Below are 20,742 nucleotides of genomic sequence, written 5' to 3' on the forward strand. Positions count from 1 at the left end.
GATCCTCAATTCTGTGAAGCCAAGTTTCATTTTAACCACAGTTTAAACAAATTTGATAGCAATTGCAGGGCATTTCTAGAAATTGTAGTAGTTTTAAGAAGCTAAGTATATTACACATAAAATTAAATACTTTTATGCCAAAGAAGTGCAGCTATACCAGGATTAGACCTGTTACAATTATCTGTAATACACCTAAAGCACTCCCAAATCCCTATTTTATCCAATGCTGCAGTAAAAATCACACATCATCCCTCTGCATGCATGTAGCTCATTTGCTTTCCTGTACCTTGCAGATGTTAGTCATAAATGGAGACCTTGACAAGATTTCCAGTCAGGAGAACTAACAAGCCATGTGGGCCCAATAAGACTGCAAAAGCACATGCTCCAAGTCCTCTTCATTTAGGGAAAACACACACTCTGTGTCTGAATTCATTCTGATCTATCAGTCTCCAGACTTTAATAGTGCCAGGGAAAGCAGAAAACCTCATAAAACTGAACATCTTTATAAAGTACTGGTTTTGGCTGGCAAAGAAAGGATTCCACTTGTACTTTGGGAAAGTACAAGTCCAGAGAGTGGCACATTTAAGTAACAAGGGTCACATTCCAACAACGGATGGATCAAGCAACATCAAGCTTAACAGCATGAAAACAAAAGTTTTAAGCATTACCACAAAGATTTAGAAGTATAGAATTTGTGCTCAAAAACTGAGAGAAATAGCCATTATCTAGATTATTTTTCATCAAGTTTTTGCTCTGTTTTCACAAAGACTCGTTGAGTTTATTTTCAATTCCCTCTGTCTGCCCTGTTTGAACACTAATAACAAAAATCTGTTTGCTCTGCTTGTGTTACCCCTTATGTACAACTCTATTGCAAAGAAAACTTCACCCAGAGCAAAGACAGTGCAATCATCACATGAGGAAAATGAGTTTTAGTGTCTGAAAACCAACTGTGCCACGTTCCCCCCTTCAAGTGCAGCGTGTCTTTAAAATCAGGTATTTTCTTCCTTTGTTAGGAACCCAGGCTGACTTTAGGTTTCACTAAATCTACTGTGCTTACAGCACGACCTCCATACCTCTGCTGCTCCTCTCCATGATCTTATTGCATCTTCCAGCTCATTTGTGGGGTTTATATTTGAGGCTCCAGTCCCACTAACGCTCTTCCTCTCCTGAGCTACAGCTTCAGCAAAGCAGGAGTGTGCCACTGGCTGGACCTTCTGCAAAGCTTGTGACAGGAATTGGAAGTGGACCTGCATCACTGTCAAGAAACATCGCCCAAGTACCTGTGGGAGACAAACAAATCAGTTTCAAGCACATAGAAGAGCTCATGGAAGTTCCCCTTCTTCCTTTTTGTTTGGTCTTTGGGGTAAGAATCTATGTTAAACTCTCATCTTTTTAATTAAAGTAATGCCTCAGATTGTAAGTAAGATATGATATTTAACCATTTATTTAAAGTAAGTGAGGATTATTTTCTAAGAATGAAGGGGACACAAGACTAATTCTGAGTCATTTTTAGTTCTTTACTCAAGTTCTGACCACTTGACAAATGAAAAGCAAGCTCAGTTACTTGGCAAAATCAAAACCAAAAACAGGACTAGCATATTATCACAAGGACAAGTCAACACCAAAACCCACCTGCACAAAGACCTGGCTGAATTGCTGATAAAAACCCAAAACAGCAGCAACAAAACATGAATCATTTTAAAACACTAACATAAAATGTAGGAGCTGGCCCAGCAGTTCACCCTCCAGGCAGAGTGGTAATGGGCCCCAGCAGCCTTTTGCCCCATAACCCCACAGAGAGTCCAAAGCTGAGCCCTGGCACTGTGTGACAGAAGTGCCAGTGCTGGCACTGATGTGCCTCTGGAATATTGCACTGCAGTGGGTCCTGCCATGCTCCCTCAAGAAGGGCAGGGCTGGACAGGGCAGCCAAGGCTCCCCGGGCTGAGGAGATGCCACATCCCCCCAGGGCCTGTCCCTCCAGCTGTGTCCAAAGACACCCCGGGCACCGCGAGTACAGCAAAGCTGCTCTGCCAGAGCCCTTTGGTGCCCACCCAGAGACACCCTGCAGAGCCACGGCTCCAGGGGGAAAACTCCATCTGCCTCCCTGGGCAGGAAAAAGCTGACAACCAAGTGTAAAACTAGAGAACTGCAGAGAAAGAGGGATTTTCCAAATCACTGCAGAAAGTATTTAAAAGCTATTCAAAGTGTTTCTTTTATGGCGTTTATCACACAAAGCACTTTAAAATGTGTATTTGACTTTGATTTATTAAAAAAGACTCAACTTGAATTCCATTTTAGGAATAATTCATAAAATACACAGATAATGCACAAAGCCATCATGCCTCAGAGCCATTAAATCATCTGCCTTATTTTCAGCTACATTCGTCTGGAGTAAAACTATTCAGACACAATGTATCTTCCTGGCAGGACTCCCCAGTCACAGGAACAGCTATATGCATTTACTATCTACTTCAGAAGAACCAGTGGTGGCAGTGCTTTCTTCCACTGCATCCAGACCTCTTTTGACATTCCATTCTGGTTCAATCACTTCCCTTCTTTGTACAAGGCATAAAATTAAACATTTTTAGTACTTTGACTGACCTCTGAAAGTGGAGCTTGCCTTATTAAAAAAACAGTCAGCAAATGATAAAATGAAGAAAACTCCAACCTTCCTGGGTACAAGATTAGAAAGATTTATAAGAAAACTGCAGGAAGGCAACTGGTGATGTGAATTATTCCTGTGTAGGAAGAATGCAGTTCTCAGGGGAAGATGAAACTAGTGCTCATTAGGAATTTCAAGCTGATTAAATTTCAAAGAATATTTAAGGTACAAAGGTTGAAGTTCCCCAGCCTGGGAATAATGGTCAAAATAAACAAATGATTTAGGCTTTAAGTGGCAGCACACAACATTCCTACTATAGCTTACAATCCTAAACAGTGAAGATAAATAGTAACATTTGCTTTACTGAACTTTTATTTTGTTTGAAAAAAAATCCATTTCAGTCTTCCTCCAAAATGGGTAAGGATGGTTGAAATTGCTTCACTATCAAAACGGTGGAGGATTTCTCCACTATTAAACACTCCCTCTGGATGGATGGCAGATGCCAAACTCACTCTAAAGCTATAAAGAGCTTTAAAGAGCTCACTTGATCGGATTTTGTGTCAAAGAGCCCAAACTTTCCCTTATCCATGGGGAAGGCAGTGACCACCCCCAGGCAGGGCTGGGCACTGACCCCAGAGCAGCACAGGGAACCTCTGCTGCACATCCCTGCAACAGCACATGGATGCAGTTTTCCACTTTTTCCACAGTTAGAGACACCACCATGTCTTTTTCAAGATTATTTTCCCTACTTTCCCATGCAGAAGTGTGTGACTCTCCTCCTTCAGACCAGAATAAACACAAACCCTACAAACTATGCAGGAATCAAAGCCGAACTGGAATCATCTCAGGTGTCAACCAGTGAGATTTCCTTGGGAGTGGTGATGTTGTCTCAATTTCTCATATTCATTTCTATTGCATAAACAATGAGGTCTTCAGCTTCCAAATTTTTTGTCCCACAGAACAAAGCTCCATCCCCCTGACTTCCCTGACCTTTATCAGGCAGGGTTGCTGTTTGTCTCAGCAGAGCCTTACCTGAAGGAATCTCTCTTTTCCTGCTCAAGGCAGTAGGAACCAATGGGACTTTTGGTTCCCTCCCAACAAGAGCACCAGGTGAGATGCAGTGTTAGGTTACTCTGTCCCACTTTATCCTCCTAATCACACAATCAACTTCGGAATATTCCACTGGACAGAGTGTACACAAAATTGCCAATTTTCGCTGCTAAACAGGGATGCCACACAAAGTCCCTGGCAAGAAAATCTTGTACAATAGATTCCTTAAAACAGAATGTCAGTCTTCCACACTTGATACAAACACTGACTTGAAGTTCTCCAATTACCATTTTATGTCGAAACTTGCTTCTTTTTTTACCTCTTTTTTTTTCTTTCTATTTCCTTAAACAAGCAGAATGGTCAAAAAGCCAAACACCACAGAATCGTTTGGATTTTTCCCTTAACAGCATCCTTAGTGGCACAGCCTGGCTGCCACTGAACTGCTGTGCCCCATTATAAGCCACCAATCTTCATGTACATGACCAGAAGTGGGCAGAATATTATTCATTTTTCCTACAAAGCAGTTCCCCGCAATTCCAAGGAGTGATCTCATGAACAGAACACCTCCAAGGGAAGACTCAGTCCTGCCCACGGGCTGGAATCACCTGCAGGCTGAACTAGACCCCAGCAGAAGCTGTGAGACTTGAGAAACCCAAGAGACTCATTTCTTCCAGCAGTGAAAAGCTATTCATGATAATCTGATCCTGACAGCTACAGAAGTGGTCACTATCATTTTGTAGAAAAACAATTTAGTGTGAAGCATTTTAAAAATAAAAAGCAGCAAATAAAATGTGAGACAAAGTATTTTTTTTGCTACTAACAGCTCCTCAACTCAAAGAGTCTGGAGCCAATCCCTGAAAATCCCAGCAAAGAATAACTTAAGAAATAGTTAAATTTGGCTTCACAATGTTTGCTGAGGAAAGCCAACATTTAATATTTACTCAGACATTTTTGTCTCACAAGATTCTTGTTCAAAAAATCTTAGGCTATTTTACACACATAAAAGCCAAAAATTATCTCCATTTAATACAAACCAGAGCATCCAAGAATATCTCTGGTGCCCATCCGTGCTTCCCTTTTGTACAGGAAGGCAACGTGGACATTCCCCTCATTACTATTACTTCTAAGACAATACACAAGCCCTGTGTAACTAAAGGTCATTCTTTATATTTTGCAGTACTGAGGCTTCTGCAAAGCTTCACAAGAAATGGGGAAATAATCTTACTTTTACCAGTTTTACTCCTCCCTGTGGATTTGCTTTAATGTTTTTATTAACAGAAGTACAGAGTCACTGCATTCCCCCAGCTGACAAACAGATATGGAAAACACCCTCTCATTTACCCGGATTTCCAAGCTGTTCCTCACTCATCCAGGCACAGAATACCCCAAAATTCAAAGGTGTTTGAAAGGGAAAAAGAAAAAGAAGAAAACAAAAATCAGCATTTGCATTTCTGAAATTAAGAAGCCTTGGGAAACTCCATCTGTCATCACACTTTGATCAAGAGAAGTCACCTTCTTACACAGCCTGGCAGACAGCTCTGAACTAGCAAGCTTTGTTCTAAGTAACAATAAATAAATTAAAAACCTCATCCTGTGGTGCTACAGTCCAGGTTGCACAACAATTTTCAGTCCAAATTCAAGTCAGGTATGTTCATCAAAACTTAAGTTTTCTTGATATTGCCTTCCCTGGGGGGCAGAGCCCACTACAGTAGATAAAGGTGTGTGGCACCTCAGAAAAACCACAGCTCTCTCTGCTTGATTCCTAAAGCCAAACCTGCTCTGCTTGGACTTCTCATTCCTTCCAAAACCTACAGCCTATGTTAAGCAGGTTTAGGAAAAGTGCATTTTCTTTAGCTGGGCTCACACATACAAAGTCTCATTGTCATGTCCTTCTCATGGATTTGGGGTTCTGCCCCACTGCACCCTGAATTACAGCTCCCCACACTGTTCCTGTAACACCAGCCTCCATCCCTCGAATCAGAGCCATTCCCAGAGAACTGCTGAGCTGCCCCTCGGGTGTTCCACCATCTCTAAATCCTCTCTCAGAGCTGTGAGTCCTCTCAGTCACCCACTAGAGAAGCTGACAAAGCAACTTCAGATACACCTGTACTCCCCTCTTGGTATTTTCCAGGGGAACAATTATGCTGCCTCACACTCTTCCCCCACGACTTCCCTGTTCAGTAAACTCTGATGAAGTCAGGCAAGCCCTTTATGTTCTTCTGCTTACACCATGAGTTTTTTAATCCTGCTGGCAGTTTTATGAAATGTTAACTTCTCTATCCACCGGGGGGAAAAAAAAGCAAACCACTTTTTAAATTGAAATTTCAGCATCAACAGCTCAGTCTTCAAAGCCCAGAAAAGCACAATGGGAGAAGATCTCACCAGGTGACCCTTCCATCCCTAGCAAGGAGCAATTTCTCCTAGGTCAGTTTTGCCAGATGCAGGTTTAACCTGTTCTGTAAGCTCTGCTCCCTACCCTTTGTAGGAATCCACATCAGTGCTCCACTAACATTACAAAGGATTTACACAGCATCTAATGTGAATCTTTCCTTCTGAAATTTAAGTTCCTTGCTCCACCTTTCATGGACATGAAGAATAGACACGGACATGTTCTGGCAGCTTCTCAGCTTCTCTCAAAATACCTGAGCAATTTTGATTTTCCTTCTTAGCCTCCTCATCTGTAGTGTCCATCTTTTCAATTTGTTCTCTGATGTCCTATTCCCTGGATGTCTGACTACTCTTGCTACTCTCCTCTGCTGCCTCTCCAGTTACTCCATATTTCTCCAAGTGCACCAGCAGTGCTGTGCATGTGCACTGCTGTGTTTAAGGCCATAATAACCAGTGAAGAGTTAAGTGCTCAGTTCATGGTTCTTGCAGGTTAGGGTTGTGTTAAATACATGGTAACTGTCTCTTTGCACAACAGCAACAGCACTAGTTTATTATTTCCAACTGCACAACACTGACTCTTACCCAACATACGACTCCCACAAGCCCGAGGATGGTTCTCCAGAACTTCTGCCCAGTAGGCTCCAGTCTTGAGGCTGGAAAAGTCTATTTAAATATTGCAACATTCCTCTCTGAATTCCACCCCAACTGGAAAACTCATTTGTCCAAGATTATTTTTAGTTCAGCAGGTCTCAAGCACACTTATATCCTGTGTTTTCAAGTCACCTACAAACAAATACATTCCTGTACTGGCCTCTGCCAAGGTCCACTTCAAGAGTGAGCAGCTGCTGCTCCCTGGGCACAACCATCCACTCTGCCTGCAGAATCCACTCCTCTACCCCACAGAACACCACAGTCCTGACTGACCCACAGAAGAACCACGTGGGTTGCTGTCAAATCCCTACATTCTGCTGCTGCTTAAGCCAAAGCAGAACACACTACTTGTCTCATCATACAGAAGTTCCCATAAATCTTACATATAGACATTTTTCAAAGCCATGTGCAAGATGCAGTTTTAATGAAGAAAAAGATACCAGAAAAGTACGATGAGAAGTAGTGGGACAGCCCAAGAGGTGCAGGAGGAAAGCGCAGGAGCAGCTGCTCTGCTGCATTCCCCACACACTTGTTCCCAGCACAGAGCTGCTGGGGCAGGGAGGGAGCACTGCAAGTGCACAGGAGCCCAGAACAGGGGCTGGCCTGGCCAGGTAAAGCTGGGACCAAAGCAGGTTTTTGTGCCTTTAGGCTGGCAGGACTGCACCCATCCCATGCAAACACTGCTTTGCTACTGCTCTCAGCTGCTGCTGAGCAAACCCCCCTGCACAGAGTGAGGGGCAGGGCAGAACCACCCACCACTGCCTGTCCATGTGACAAAAGCAGTCCTACAGGTGACCCCAACACTTGGAAAGACAGCATTTCCAAGGACACAAAACCCCCTAGAAGACATCTAGTGCTTTGTACGCTCTTGCTTTTTTTAATTCAGGAAGTCTTTTAACACATCTATTATAAAGATCAATTAATTACCTAAACTCACTTTTTTATGTCCATTGCTACAGCTTTAGCTAAAGAGTGATGTTATTGGATTGTCTTTAAAAATATCAGCCTACAGAAGACATTTATAGCAAATATATAGTCCCTCTTATTCCTTCCATACCAAGTATACAACACTGAGAAATGTAGTACATAACTGTAGGGAGAGCTGTGACTGACAAATTGCATCCTCCTTAACAACTCCATCTGGAAGTGGTGCAGTTAGAGAAAGCAGATAATGCCTGACAGGCACAAACATTCACTCTTACAAAGTTACCTGAAATCTAAATGAAAAGCAAGAGAACTTAGAAGTAGGTTCTCCATTCAGGATGTAGTTCTGAAGGAATAACTCTGCAAAAACTGCTGCAAAGTAAAGAAATATGTCAAAACACAAGAAACTACTTAAAACTCCAGGGATTTATCTGTGACTATTACTTAACACTGCCAGCTAGGTAACACATTTACTAGAGGAGAAATACCCAGACCTTCCCAGGCGGGCATGGTGGAAAGCTGGGGATCCTCTCTGAATCCTGATTCTTGAGGAAGTCATGACAACTTTTTGCAGCAATAATATCTCACAAAGTGTGTTGTTTTCCTCTTACAACAGCTCAAAAAGACAAAAAAGTTCTAAAGAGTGATAAAATATTATTAGTCAACTAGTGTGTAGTTTTACTGAAACACTGATGACAATATGCTACTCCCACATGCTCAGGTTTCCCCTCAGAACAGATATTAGCAAGGAAAGTGTAGGCTGATTTACAACACCATGGCATAACGTTGTTAAAAACATCAGCTAACATAAAACAAAATTGTTCAAAAATTTTGTCTAGTTGGTTCTTCTACAGAAACACCTACTAAATACCTAATTTAACACGGATGGAGGTCAGATCCCAGAAATGACTTAGTATTTTCTTAGTACATAAGAAATGAATAGTTTCTTTTTCCACCAGCATTACCCACAAATACACAGCAAGGTGGAGAAAACTTTGGATGTAGAAGGGATTTTGATGAGAAATCCAGTTAAGAAGGAATGATACAAATTAACATGCAGAACAGCATCCTCCAAGGTAACTTACCTCAATGTCCTGTAGGCTGAACTCTTTTTGATCTTTGAAGTTTGCAGCTCCTGCACTCAGTTCCATCAGCATTTTTGCTATTTCTGGTTTTATTGCTGCTGTGAGTCGGCTTGCCGCTTCCATGACATGTTCCTGCACGTCTTTCAGTTGCATAGCTGCCTTGGAATAGTGCGAGTTCCTGAACACGCTGCTGAAAAGGTCCGTGAGGAAAGTGCTCGTACGGCAAAAGACGTTGAGGGCATCCAGGTATTTGGAGATTCCCTGCTGGATGTCTGCAATGGGAGTCGTGTGGGAGGCGGGGTGGGAGCAGCCGCCCGCAGCAGCTGGGGACATCAGGGGGGTGCTGGGGGTGGCCGAGGCCAGCGGGGCACTCAGGGTCCTGCCCAGCTCGGGCATTTGATACTGCTGGTGTTGCTGCACTTTCTGCTTGGACCCGCCAAGCAAAAAGCGCCGCTTATAGTCCATTTTGCTTTCTTGTGCACTGCAGCAATACATAAGTGAGTGCTTGTCCAGAGAGTTCTTGAATTAACAATCACTCGTCAAATTCCTTCCTCAAGTATCTATGTACAGTAACAGTGCGGGACTGTGTACATAGGTTTCACAAAAGGCATTTCAGAAAGGCAAGTGTCTGTATAATCTGTATCAGCAGTGGGAACGGCAGCAGATCTGCTGACTCCGTGTTTTCAGTGTTCGGTGCAGCCCTGCTGCAGTTAGAAACTGTACTCAAAAAGCAAGCCCAAGTATCTCAGTAATGCTCTGTCTCTCGTGTGGTATCCCCTCCACAGGCAGAAAAGCCAACTGGAGCAGAGAAGTGATCGCCTACAAGTTCTTCATGAGCATAACATTGTCACTTGCTGTTGCATCTACAAAAGTTAATCTCGTCAATGCAAATAATAGTTTTAGAAGCAATACCTTAATACAATTCTCCCATTAGTAGTATCAGGAAAAGTGGAGCAAAGCACCGATCAACAGCGATTATAAAAGCAGTGCAGAGGCTCTTTCTTTGAAAAAGCAAATCCTTATGTCAGCAGATCAAATATCTTCAAACGTCTTGACAGATCCAGTCTGCCAACTCTGCTTACTTGTAGTGTCTCTTCTTAATATTGGAGGGGGAAAATAAAATCTGGACTGTTTACAGAAGACTTTGCAAGTATAAGCTATTAAAAACTAGAGTGTTTGTTATTGCAAGCCTTCTTCCCCTTTCCTGTTTGTTGAGGTAGTTGTTTCTGTTGTAACATTAAGAAGTGGTGCTTCCAGACTGCGTTTGCCCTCAATTGCAGACTCAGAACAAAAATGCACAAATGTATTTGTAAGGCCTCTAGGTCATTTCCTGTGAAGGAGAAAAAAAAAAAAAGTTTAAACATTAGAGAACAATGAGAAGATTTAAAAATTTAACTCGTGCAGTGTCCTGGTTCACGTTTCTGGGCACACACTGTCAACACCCAAGATCCAAAGGGAGAGAGCTGCACTGACAGTTTAAAAGGCTGTTAGAGGACAGTGTCATCCTGTTGCTAAACTCAACACTGTTGAATATTTTCTTGTTAATTCTTTCATTCTAGACTGTCAAACTTAAGAGTCTGGTTAATCCCCAAGCAAGTCTTGCACAGTTAAGAACAGCAAAAGGTTATTACTGCAGAGCTCAAGGAGAGTTAATCACATTTTCTAATCTCATCCTTTAAAATTATTTAAAGAATGAAATCAATTAAAACTTTTTGTCATGCACTGTAATTTATTGCAGAACTCTCCCATTCATTTTAATAGTTTACTAAGTCAACAGATACAGGTCCTTATTTTATTTATTTTTTTAGTACAACAACAGACATTAGCTGAGAAACACAATATTTGTGTCCCATTCCAGTGTGATGGGCAGACACCATCTCTCATACACAAGGTGGAATACGAGGCACAACTGCCTAAGAATCTGATTGGTCTAAATAACACTCTCAGCACACATCAAAGTAGGAAATACAACTTCTGTACTGCCCTGCTCCTACTGGCAAACCCTGATGCAGCTGGAGAGCCTCCAAGGGCTCCTTGAAGGCATCTGCAGGGAGGTGAACAGAGCTGAGCACTGGGAAAGAGCCAAGATGGAGCATGAGGTGTTCAACACCAGACACTGATCAAACAGTGTCAGGACAGTATCAGAAGGATACAATTCCTTCCACCAGTTTGCCCAGTCCTAGCTCCAGTCACACTTCAGGCCACTCCCTCCCTCTCCTACACACACCCCCACTTGACTCTATCAAACAAGAACATCCTTTTCCTTACTGCAGCAATTGCAATGTCCCAGGCACTTAGAAGAATAATCTGGGAGCCCTTTCATTTAACAACAAACTGTTCCTCTAGCTATTATATTTGAGTAATGAAATCTGTAGTGCTATTGTCAAAATGGTTGGGGAACAAAGATTTTATTTTCAGTCAAAATTTCTTATTTCCATAAGAAATGAACACATTGTGTGTGTTCATCTGTCTGAACACACACAATATTCATTCATTCCCATTTTGGCACATATGTAGGATACAAACATCCCACAGATAAAGAAGAAGGCAAGATACAGCAGGACAAAACACCCAGAGCTGTGTAGTCTCACTCCCATTAAAACAATAGGACACAAGTTTTTCAGGAAGTCACTGCTGCAGATGGTTCTGCTTTGGAGATCTAGATATTCTATAATATCTAAATATTCTTTCATATTCATTTTTTTTTAAATCTAAAACTCAAAGAAACTCTCATATGCATTTCAGCATCCCTAAAGTACTCCAAGCTGACTACTTACCTCCCTAACTATTTTATACTTCTCTCGTATTCACACTGAATGTGTCAAAATGCAAGAAACTCATTAAAACCATAATTTTCTAGGAAGTCTTATGTCACATGCATAGCTGAAAGTAATTTTCTCCTTGTTTTACAAGCTGTGGTGCCTTACAGTGAAGAGCATGATTAAATTGGTTTCCTTGATTGCATATAAATGTAGATGGAACAAGAGAGTTGGTTAATTTAAATGCAACGTACAAGTAAATTAGTGATTGTTTTTCCTAAGTAGACATGAAATTTCTCATTGCAGAGGAACTTAAGAAATGATCATGAAAGAAAAAAACTAACAAGGAAGGGTTTTCAAGCTCTAGGGCACTGAATTAGACAAGATTATCAGAGATGTACCTCAGCTCAGTGCTTGTGATTACACACAGAGTCTTTCAGGATCAAACACACTGAACTCATCATTTGGAGTGGTCAGATATTTCACCAATACATAAACCTGCTGCATCCTAGAAGAACATAAATGCAATGAATAGGAAAAACAAACAAACAAAAAAAAAAGGTGGCTTTATATTTTCTACAGTTATAAACAAAAATGACAAATCATTGTGTTTTCCTTCTAGACAATTTTGTAGTTAAACTTTCAGGTACTTAGTCAATTCTTCAGCCTCAAAATTCCCTTGTAATAAAACGTACAAAGAGGCCTAAAGAGGACAGCTTTAGTACTTTCAGTTGATATTTACCCAAAGAGAGGAAAGCTGCATGCCTCAGTACCAGCCTTGTGTCTGAATACTATGTCTGAAACTCCATAATGAGCTCTCTGACACGCTACGTGCAAAATAAACATTCCTCCTTTTGCATCTTTTCCTGAAAAAGCGAAGCACAGAAGGTTCCCACGCTCTCCCTTCCCTTCCCCACTGCTTTTGGTGTGTGGACTAAATGGGAGAACTCCACACTGAACTGGACTGGATGGACTGTAGGCCAATCTACCTCTTGCCACCTTAGGGGGAAAAAAGTAACCAATGTTTCCTTCTAGTGATACAAGAAGAGCATCTTATCACCCAAAATATAAACCTTAAGCTTATACTTCACTTTGTGGAAAACAGAAATACTCACAGAAACCAAGTGAACAAATTATCAAAAAAGTTACCATACCACAAGAAAAGGTATTTTAGTCCTTCCTTTATGAATCAAAACCAAAACACTGCTGTTCAGGTGCTATTGAAGACTGTAATAGAACTAATATATAGTATAAGCTTAGCTCCACACTGAATACTACCCTGCTCTAAATGGCAAAACACTACTAGAAAAGCTCAGCACACTGTTTACATGCTCACTTCAAGGAGTTAATGCTGAAGTTAAGGAACTGCTACTAGTTCGGACTGTTTGAACTTCCAGAGAATCAGCCAGCTGCACAAGCTGCTCTGAAAATGGCCACATTTGCATAGAGGAAACAGAAATTGCAGGAAAATTAGTGCAAATGCAAATTGAGTTTGCTACTTTTTTAAAATGTAGCATCCAATTTTTTTTGCTTAGATACTTCCCAGAAAAATGCTTTTCCCCAACTTCACCAGTTGCAAAAGATACGAATAAACAAGGAAGACTTTCAGACAAGTGGAATTTGGTACCCCCAGTTCATTTTGGACCAGCATGAGTGGTCTAATCCCTCACCTGTCCGGTTTGGGATTATCCTGCTGGAAGAGACGGTAACTTTTTCCTTTAATCAACACAGGAAACTGAACAGAGGAAACAGTGCTTTAAAAAAGGTTCTGACCTCAGCTTTTAAAAATGGCAAAAGTTTGCCTTCAAATGGTGTTCTGTATGGATTCTGTTGTCCTTCCAGCAAATATGCAAATAAACACAGAAAAGTAAGATAGGCCAAAACACCTGTGCTGATTTTTTTGAATGTAACCCTTCATGCTATTTCATGCTGCTTTTAATTTTATGAGACACAGATTCCAAACCTCAGGATGAACTTAACACTGTACCCACCATTTCTATAAAACAAACTAAATTCAATTAACGTTCAAAAAAAAAGCTAACTCCAAAAGACACAAGCCAGAGCAGCCAGATTGCTTACCCGGGAAAAGCCTGAACAAACAAACCCACTGCGAGGCCAAAAGGCCAGGAAACTGCCAGAGCCAAGGGCCTCCTGTCAAAAACACACAGAAGTCCCTCTGGCATTCAGTGATACAAATGTGGTGCAAATCTGAAAGTGACCCCACAAGGAAAGGTGTCATTCCACCTTCACAGTTTCCTGCCACTAATGTGTGTGATGTCCAAATGTGAATACCTTAAACAAAAGATACCCTAAATGATCCTCAACACCTGCACAGCAAACTGGGAGCAGGGCAAGGGAGGTCTGTACACCACCCAGAGGTCAGTGTCCCTGTGTCCCCACCACAGCTGGCTCAGGGCTGGGACAGTGACCAGGCAACAACAGTCCACAAAGAGCCTGGCCAAGGAAAGCCTGGCTGGGAAGGATGGGCAGCACAGAGCACGGAGCAGCCCAGGATCCAAACAGGACCCTCAGCTCCCCTGAGCACCACGGTCAGGACAGCAGGGACAGCAGCCAGGGCTGCAGAAGGCAGCACAGAGTCCTGGCCAGGGAAGTTCCAGTCCAGCAGGGTGGTTTGAAAGCACAGGCATGACTGAATCAGGAGAAATGGGAAGGAGTCCCAGGTGAGGCACACACAGGGCTGTAGAGGAGCACCGGGGCCCTTCCTGCTCCTCTTTTCACACACGTCACTAAGGGGACGTAACAACACAAGTGGACTAGGACAGATGGTGGAAACTCCTCCAAGGAAACTTTTCATGATCCTCATATATAAACAGGTTAAAAAAACCAGTCAGGTATCCTCAACTACTTCTGGGGAGGGATTTTAAGACAGACATCACATTTTTAACTGGGAGTTGATTCATTTTACATTCTCTGAAACTGAAGGTGGATTACATCTACAAAACATATCCATTCAAAAATACTAGAAACTGGAATCCACTGACCAGGGATTCAATATAAAGAACAGTTCTAATTTCAGCAACAAATCTCAGCCTGATAAATTAAATTCTGACTTTGACTACAACTTCTCCACTACTCTCATCAATGCACCACATCTATTAATATTAAAATTGCCAAAGGAATGGCACCTGTCTAATATATTCAATCCACCCAAAAAATGCGTGTGGGCTTTTAAAACTTGTTTTCATTTTCAAACACTGTTTTGAACATAAAACTTTTCAGAATAATACAAGAGCTGAAACTATGTTTCAAAAATTAAACTTCTCAGTCAACAAGAAAAGCCACCTTCAAGTAATGCTGACTGGCAGAAAATGTGCATCCACCTCTGACATAACCAAATTATTCTGCACCTGGAATTTCTTACCAACACATCATAAATACTTAAAGCATGCAAATGCTTTTATAGGGGTTGACAAGTATTGATTATCTTCACTAGCAGGGCAAATGAGGCTTCGAGTTTTTCCAGAATCAATCCCACAATTGGCAGGATGGAGACACAGCTCCAGCAGCCTGGGAATGCCAGCAGGGAGAGGACTCTCCTCACTAAACCCTGCCTGCTTCTGGTCTGGAGCTACAGATCCACGAAGGAAAACCAGCATTGCTTTCCAAGGCTTTCTAATGGGGTGGGCTGCAGCCTCCAGGAGACCCAGGCACCTCCTGGATGGGTTTTTTAGTTTGGAGGTTTTTTTATCACCCAAGTTGTAAAAATTTCCTATTGGAGGAGGATAGAGGGAAGTCAGAAATAGACCATTATACCAAAATCATCTTAGTTCTTGTTAGCTCATGAATTGCTCATTGGGATTCCTTTCTGGCTGCTTGCCCAGAACAGTTGGAGAAAAAAAAAAAAAAAACCAAACCAAAACAAAAAAGTAGTCAAGGGAATCCTTAGTGACTCCATGAAGCTCCTGTTGGATACATTCTTCTCCCAGGGTGTCCCATTCCCAGCAGCAGCTCAGCAGAGCCCACTCTCCTGGCTCTCTGGGGGCAGATGGGTGCCAGCAGCAACACTGAACTGCCCCCATGCCCCCCTGCCCCAGCTGGGGACCAGAGCTCCACAGGGCCTGTGCAGTTAGCACAGTTCAGCCAGAATCAAACTGAGCACTTCCAATTTCAACAGAATAATTTATTAATTTGGAACCTGTTCTCAGTTACCAGGGAAGCAATTACCAACCAAAGCACTGAGATGTGTTAAACCAGCAACCTGGTTTTATTAACTCAAAAGACCAATTTCACTGATGATATATCTACCTAGTATTTATAGACAGTCTCTGAACTAATTTATTATGCTGTTGTCTGGAGTTTTCTTCCCTTCATAATGACACTCCTTAAAGCAACAGTAAGTTATTTGTGCTGATTTGTGTATTTTGCATTTGTACTGAAAAATCCTGTAGAGGCACATGTCTGTTAGGTGCCAGTGCCTGAAATGAACAAGTCAAGACAAAAACATGGCCATGCCCTGCCCAAAAAACCCAAATAACCAAAGACTTTGTCATGAAAACCACTCAGAAACAGAGAAAACTGCAGAAGGCTGAAGAACATCATATTTGGAGAATTAGGTAAGTACTGAGGGTCTGCCTGCTCCGAATGACACCACCCCACTTGCAACTCTTAACCCTTCAGAAAAAAAACCCCTATAAACCCATGTAAATACACTCCCTAAAAGAGAAACATGGAATGTAGGTGTCCCTCAGTCAGATTCAGACTTGCCAGCACAGTGAAATGGGTTCTTCCAAGGCAGAGCCCACAGTCCATCAGGAGACTTCTTGCATTTTGTTTGAAGTTAAACACGTAACACTTCAAACAGCACTAAGTCAAGTCTCAGCAATAAGATATGACAGCAAAAGGAAGAGCTGGTGAAAGGAATGTGTTAAACCAGAGCTTCTTTCAGCCTTGTGTGCCTCTGCCAGTGTCAAAAATAGATGCCTGTGTCAGATCAGGATCACTGTTTCAATCCTCCCTTGGAAATAGGTGCTTATGTTATCTATTTTGAAAGCAGGACCAGTTCCCCTTTGAAAAGAGAAAGAAAATAATGCCCATTCTTTTGAGAGAGCAGCCTAACAAAGCCCCAGCACACAGCAAGAGAAATCCCCACACATGACTGTCAGCCAGGGGAGACTCAAGGCTCCATCTCTCATCTCCCAAAAGGGTGCACTCACCACCCTCAGCCACAGGCACACTCCCCCACCAGAGCTGGAAAATGTGCTAGGATGAGGAAAAAACTCATGGGACCAGACTGAGAGCAAGCATAAGCAGCACAAATTTCTGTAGAAAAGGCACAGCTCTGCCTCTCAGGACAGCTCACCCACAGAATTCTTTGATCCTACAGGACTGCTCAGGAAGAGACACCTATGCACACAGCCATCCGTGGGAAAAATACACTTCCCTTCCAAACAGAGGGAAAAACTGCAGGCCAGGGTTTCAACCCAGGGACAGGGAGCTGACAGTTTCTAGAAAACCCCCAGATTAAGTTAACATGTTCCTGTAAATGATCTTTCTTTGCCACAGATTTCACTTCCTGCAGACGGGAAGTCAGGAAGGAAAGGCTGAGATAGAGAAATATTCAATTAAGTGTATGTGGAATAGGAAAATTACTTGGTCAGGCTTATGCACCATGGTCCAGTTATGGCCACCTGAGACAATTAAGTGTCTCTGCACCCCCACCCAGCACATCACATCCACACTTGAAGTCCTTCTGAGCAGAAGCCACCCACGTGGCAATTTTTCTTCACCCTGTCACTCCTTATTACTGTATTCAAAAGCAAAAATGTAAACACTGAATCTAGGATGGTGTTTTCTTTTTAAAACTTAACTGAAAAAAACAAGCATTAAGAAAGCAAATTTAATTGTTTCTCAGTGGTGTACTAAAAACTAAAAAATGACCATTTCCCAAGTTTCTGCAGAAAACCATGGGGATTAACACAATACAATAAAAAACAACAAAACAGCCCAACACTAAACCATCCTACAAACCCAGGAGATTACAGCAGACATCTTAAACCCCTGGGCTCACTTCAGTAATGAACTTAGGCACACGTTTAGCTCCAGGTCCAGTCAGTGGTGTCTCCCACATGGTCAGGTAAGAGTTAAACTCCTTGTTACACCATCAATTGCAGCTTTCCAGCATAAGCAAATGTCATACTTAACTGGGAAGAGAAGTTTTCAATACACATTTTAAGATCCATGCTAAAAATTTCTACTAAAATTTGTTAAAGAGGTTTAGGAAATCACTTTGAAGAGCTTAGTTACTGCTGAGTCATTGCAGATCAAGAAGGCAGGCAGAAGGCTCCACGCAAAGCTTTAGTCTCATCAGCTTAAAATGATCTGTCCATGGGCTCAAACACTGCAGAAAAAGCTTCCACACCCAGAAAAATAGGAATAATTCCCACTCTTTGACAAAGTACATAGAGAAATAAATGAAAGACATTCTTCAACACCATCTTCTTTCAACAGTCCGGCTTCTGAGGAAGCTTTCATTGTCCTGAACAAATCACACCTTAAACAAGACTTGGAAAGACAAGTGGGAATAAGAACCCAGGTCAATACTACACCATTCAGGCATGACATACTGCAGGTTCAAACACATTATATATATACACACACACAGAGGACTAATGGACTAAAGACACTAGATTAATTAGGGATAAATTTATCAACTCGTACATGGAAAAAGAATCCTAACCCCACACACAGAATGATGGGCTCTGGTCTGATCTTTACCATTGAGGAAGGTGATCTCAGTGCTACAATTGACTGGTTTTGCTAAACATCAGCCTGATGCTGAATGGCAGAGCCAGAAGAACAGATCTGGAAGGGAACAGTCATGTTGGAAAAGCCAGACACATACTTATGCCACTGCATAAATCCATGGTTTACCCACACCTCAATTTTAGTGTGCAGTTCTGGTCTCTTATCACCCTCCCTTACAGAGGGGCTCTCTCGGGTTACTGAACAGTCTGACCATAGGCCCAGGAAATCCCAGATGCAGCAAGTTGTTGAAGACAGTTTAAAATTAGTATTGCCCACAAATTTACCCTGCTCTTACCTTTCCCTGGGTATCCATTTTAACCTCCAAGGAATAAAGGAGGTTGAAGTGGATCTGTTTTGAAGCCAAAATCAGCCACTTTTACTTAGTCACTCTCTCCACCCCAGCAATCACTGAAAGCAGTGAACAGTCACAGCCACAGAAGTGCCACAAGGACACACTGTTTACAACTCCTCTGCAAACAGAAACATTTCCTCATCCCAGCTCAGCTGTTCCCTTTCTGACCTGCAGCCCTTCTGCTGCTCCTGCAAACACAGATACCACATTTCATAAATGCCCCAGGACTTGCACTTCCCAGCACACACACATTTGAATTTTCCCACTGAAATAAATATCCCTAGGCCAAACAGTTTTAAGGGTGTGTGATGCTATACAACTCTGAAAAACCCAAACTCAGGGTAACTTCAGTAGGCATTTTAATTATTTTAGCAGTGTTAGATAAAAGTAGCATTTCAAGGCAGAGAAAATTATAGATCATCTATACATTTAAAGCTCTTCTATGAAGAAGGAAATTCTGACTACTAGAAACATGAGACAGATTATGTACAGCAAATCCTGTAAAGTCTGTATGTGATTTTTTTTGTCTGTTTGCAGCAAGGATGATGAAAGCTTTCAAAACATTTGGAGTAACTCAACACCAACAATCTTTCCTCACCCAAATTACTATGCTGCTCCTGAATTCTCAACACTTGCCACAAAATACGTCTACAACAGTCTCAATACCAGACTACATCAAAACAATGAAAAAACCCTGCAAACGCACTTCTTTAGCTGCATTCAATGTACTAATCCTAACCTCCTTGTATAAATGAAGTGGTGACTACTAGCATGTATTTCCACATGGAAACTATCCTCTTTTTCATTTAATAACTATTACCATAAACTCTCCTTTGTGACTGAAATTAAAACCTAATCCCATACTTACTAATATTTATTCTCTTCAGTACAGAGTAGGAGCTTTATCTTAATGCTCTCCCAACTCATTCACTGAAAGTCTCCTACTCGAGAAGTATTAAGTATTCTCAAATGATATTAATTTCATTTCCAAAAATAGGAAACAGGCATATGGAGTCCATATCACAAAAACTGACATCAGCACATCCCCTCAGTGCCACAGCACAGTTGCAGCCACGGGGCTTTTGCTGTCTGTGCACACAGAGATTCTGCCTCCACAGCACAGCTTCTGTCCCAGGAACAGCCCTTCCAAAAGCTTTATGGGCTCACTGTATTGGAGCAGCAGTAGATTCATCACTGAACAGCTGGAGTTTTGCCCAGGAAAACAAACTATATTCTACACTGAGGAGAGGGACACGATGATTACGCCTTTCATATCCCTCTCATGTTGAAAATTATGGAATTACCAGAAAACTGTAATCATGAAAATGTTAAACTAAGGAGAATGTATTTTTACAGCAAATGAACATAATTATGTTTACCATATTTGGGCCCAAAGCTGGCTGGCAATTCAGTCTGTATACAGACTGCAGTATCTGATTCACTGTCACAGGATATGAATAAACCAGAGCAAACCAGTGTGAATTACAGTCTCCCTCCCATAACAAAACCAAACATCAGTGTGTACATAATATTATAAAAGCATAATACTACTGTAAATAGCAATTCCATAAATAGGAGTAGCTGAGTAGTTTTCACTTTAATTCTAAAAATTATTCTTGAACTAGACCTCTGTAACAGGAGACATTTTGAACTGTCAAAATGCTTTATATCTAACAAATCTATGGTTTGTAATATATTATCTTATGTAGAACTGATCTCTGTAGCTGATGAAGAACAGCGGTGACAAGTAATTTGAGATCATAAAGATTAGCAAAGTAGAAGCAGGAGCATGCATACTTCATAACCCTTCCTCATTTTTTCTGATCAAAAAAGCTGCTTGTGTGTCCTGGGCACAGAATTCACCTCCTCATTAGGGCCAGAATTTTTAAAGCTTAATTAAATATAGATGAGATTTTTAAAATAGCCCTAACTCATCTTGCATAGCTGGGGCCAAAATAGGATTAGTTAGAAGATCAAATATAGCACCCTTCCAGTTTATAAATCTCTAATACAAATTCAAAGGAAAAGACAGAGCCCAAACTTGCCACCTGTAACACTTCTCCCTCCAAGACCACCCAAAGCTTAGTGCTTCTCTAGTTATTCTGCCTGCTTTACACAGCAGACAACTGAAAAAATCCTTCCCCAAGCTGCTCAATCCTGTGCCAG

The 20,742-nt window shown here is 41.7% G+C and overlaps 1 protein-coding gene across 2 annotated transcripts in view; it reads right to left on the reverse strand.

Moving 5' to 3' along the window:
- Window positions 1-20,742, reverse strand: part of GARRE1 (granule associated Rac and RHOG effector 1) — a 60,553-nt gene that overhangs the window by 21,697 nt on the left and 18,114 nt on the right. For both annotated transcript variants that reach the window (XM_083870531.1, XM_083870532.1), the window contains 2 exons: window positions 8,701-10,030; window positions 1,074-1,280 (listed from right to left, as the gene is read on the reverse strand). In XM_083870531.1, coding sequence (XP_083726657.1) covers window positions 1,074-1,280; window positions 8,701-9,195 — 702 coding nt within the window. In that variant the 5' untranslated portion in view covers window positions 9,196-10,030. The remainder of the gene's footprint in view (window positions 1-1,073; window positions 1,281-8,700; window positions 10,031-20,742) is intronic.

This window comes from Zosterops lateralis (genome assembly GCF_965231275.1).
Source record: "Zosterops lateralis genome assembly, chromosome: 12".
NCBI classification, from domain to species: domain Eukaryota; kingdom Metazoa; phylum Chordata; class Aves; order Passeriformes; family Zosteropidae; genus Zosterops; species Zosterops lateralis.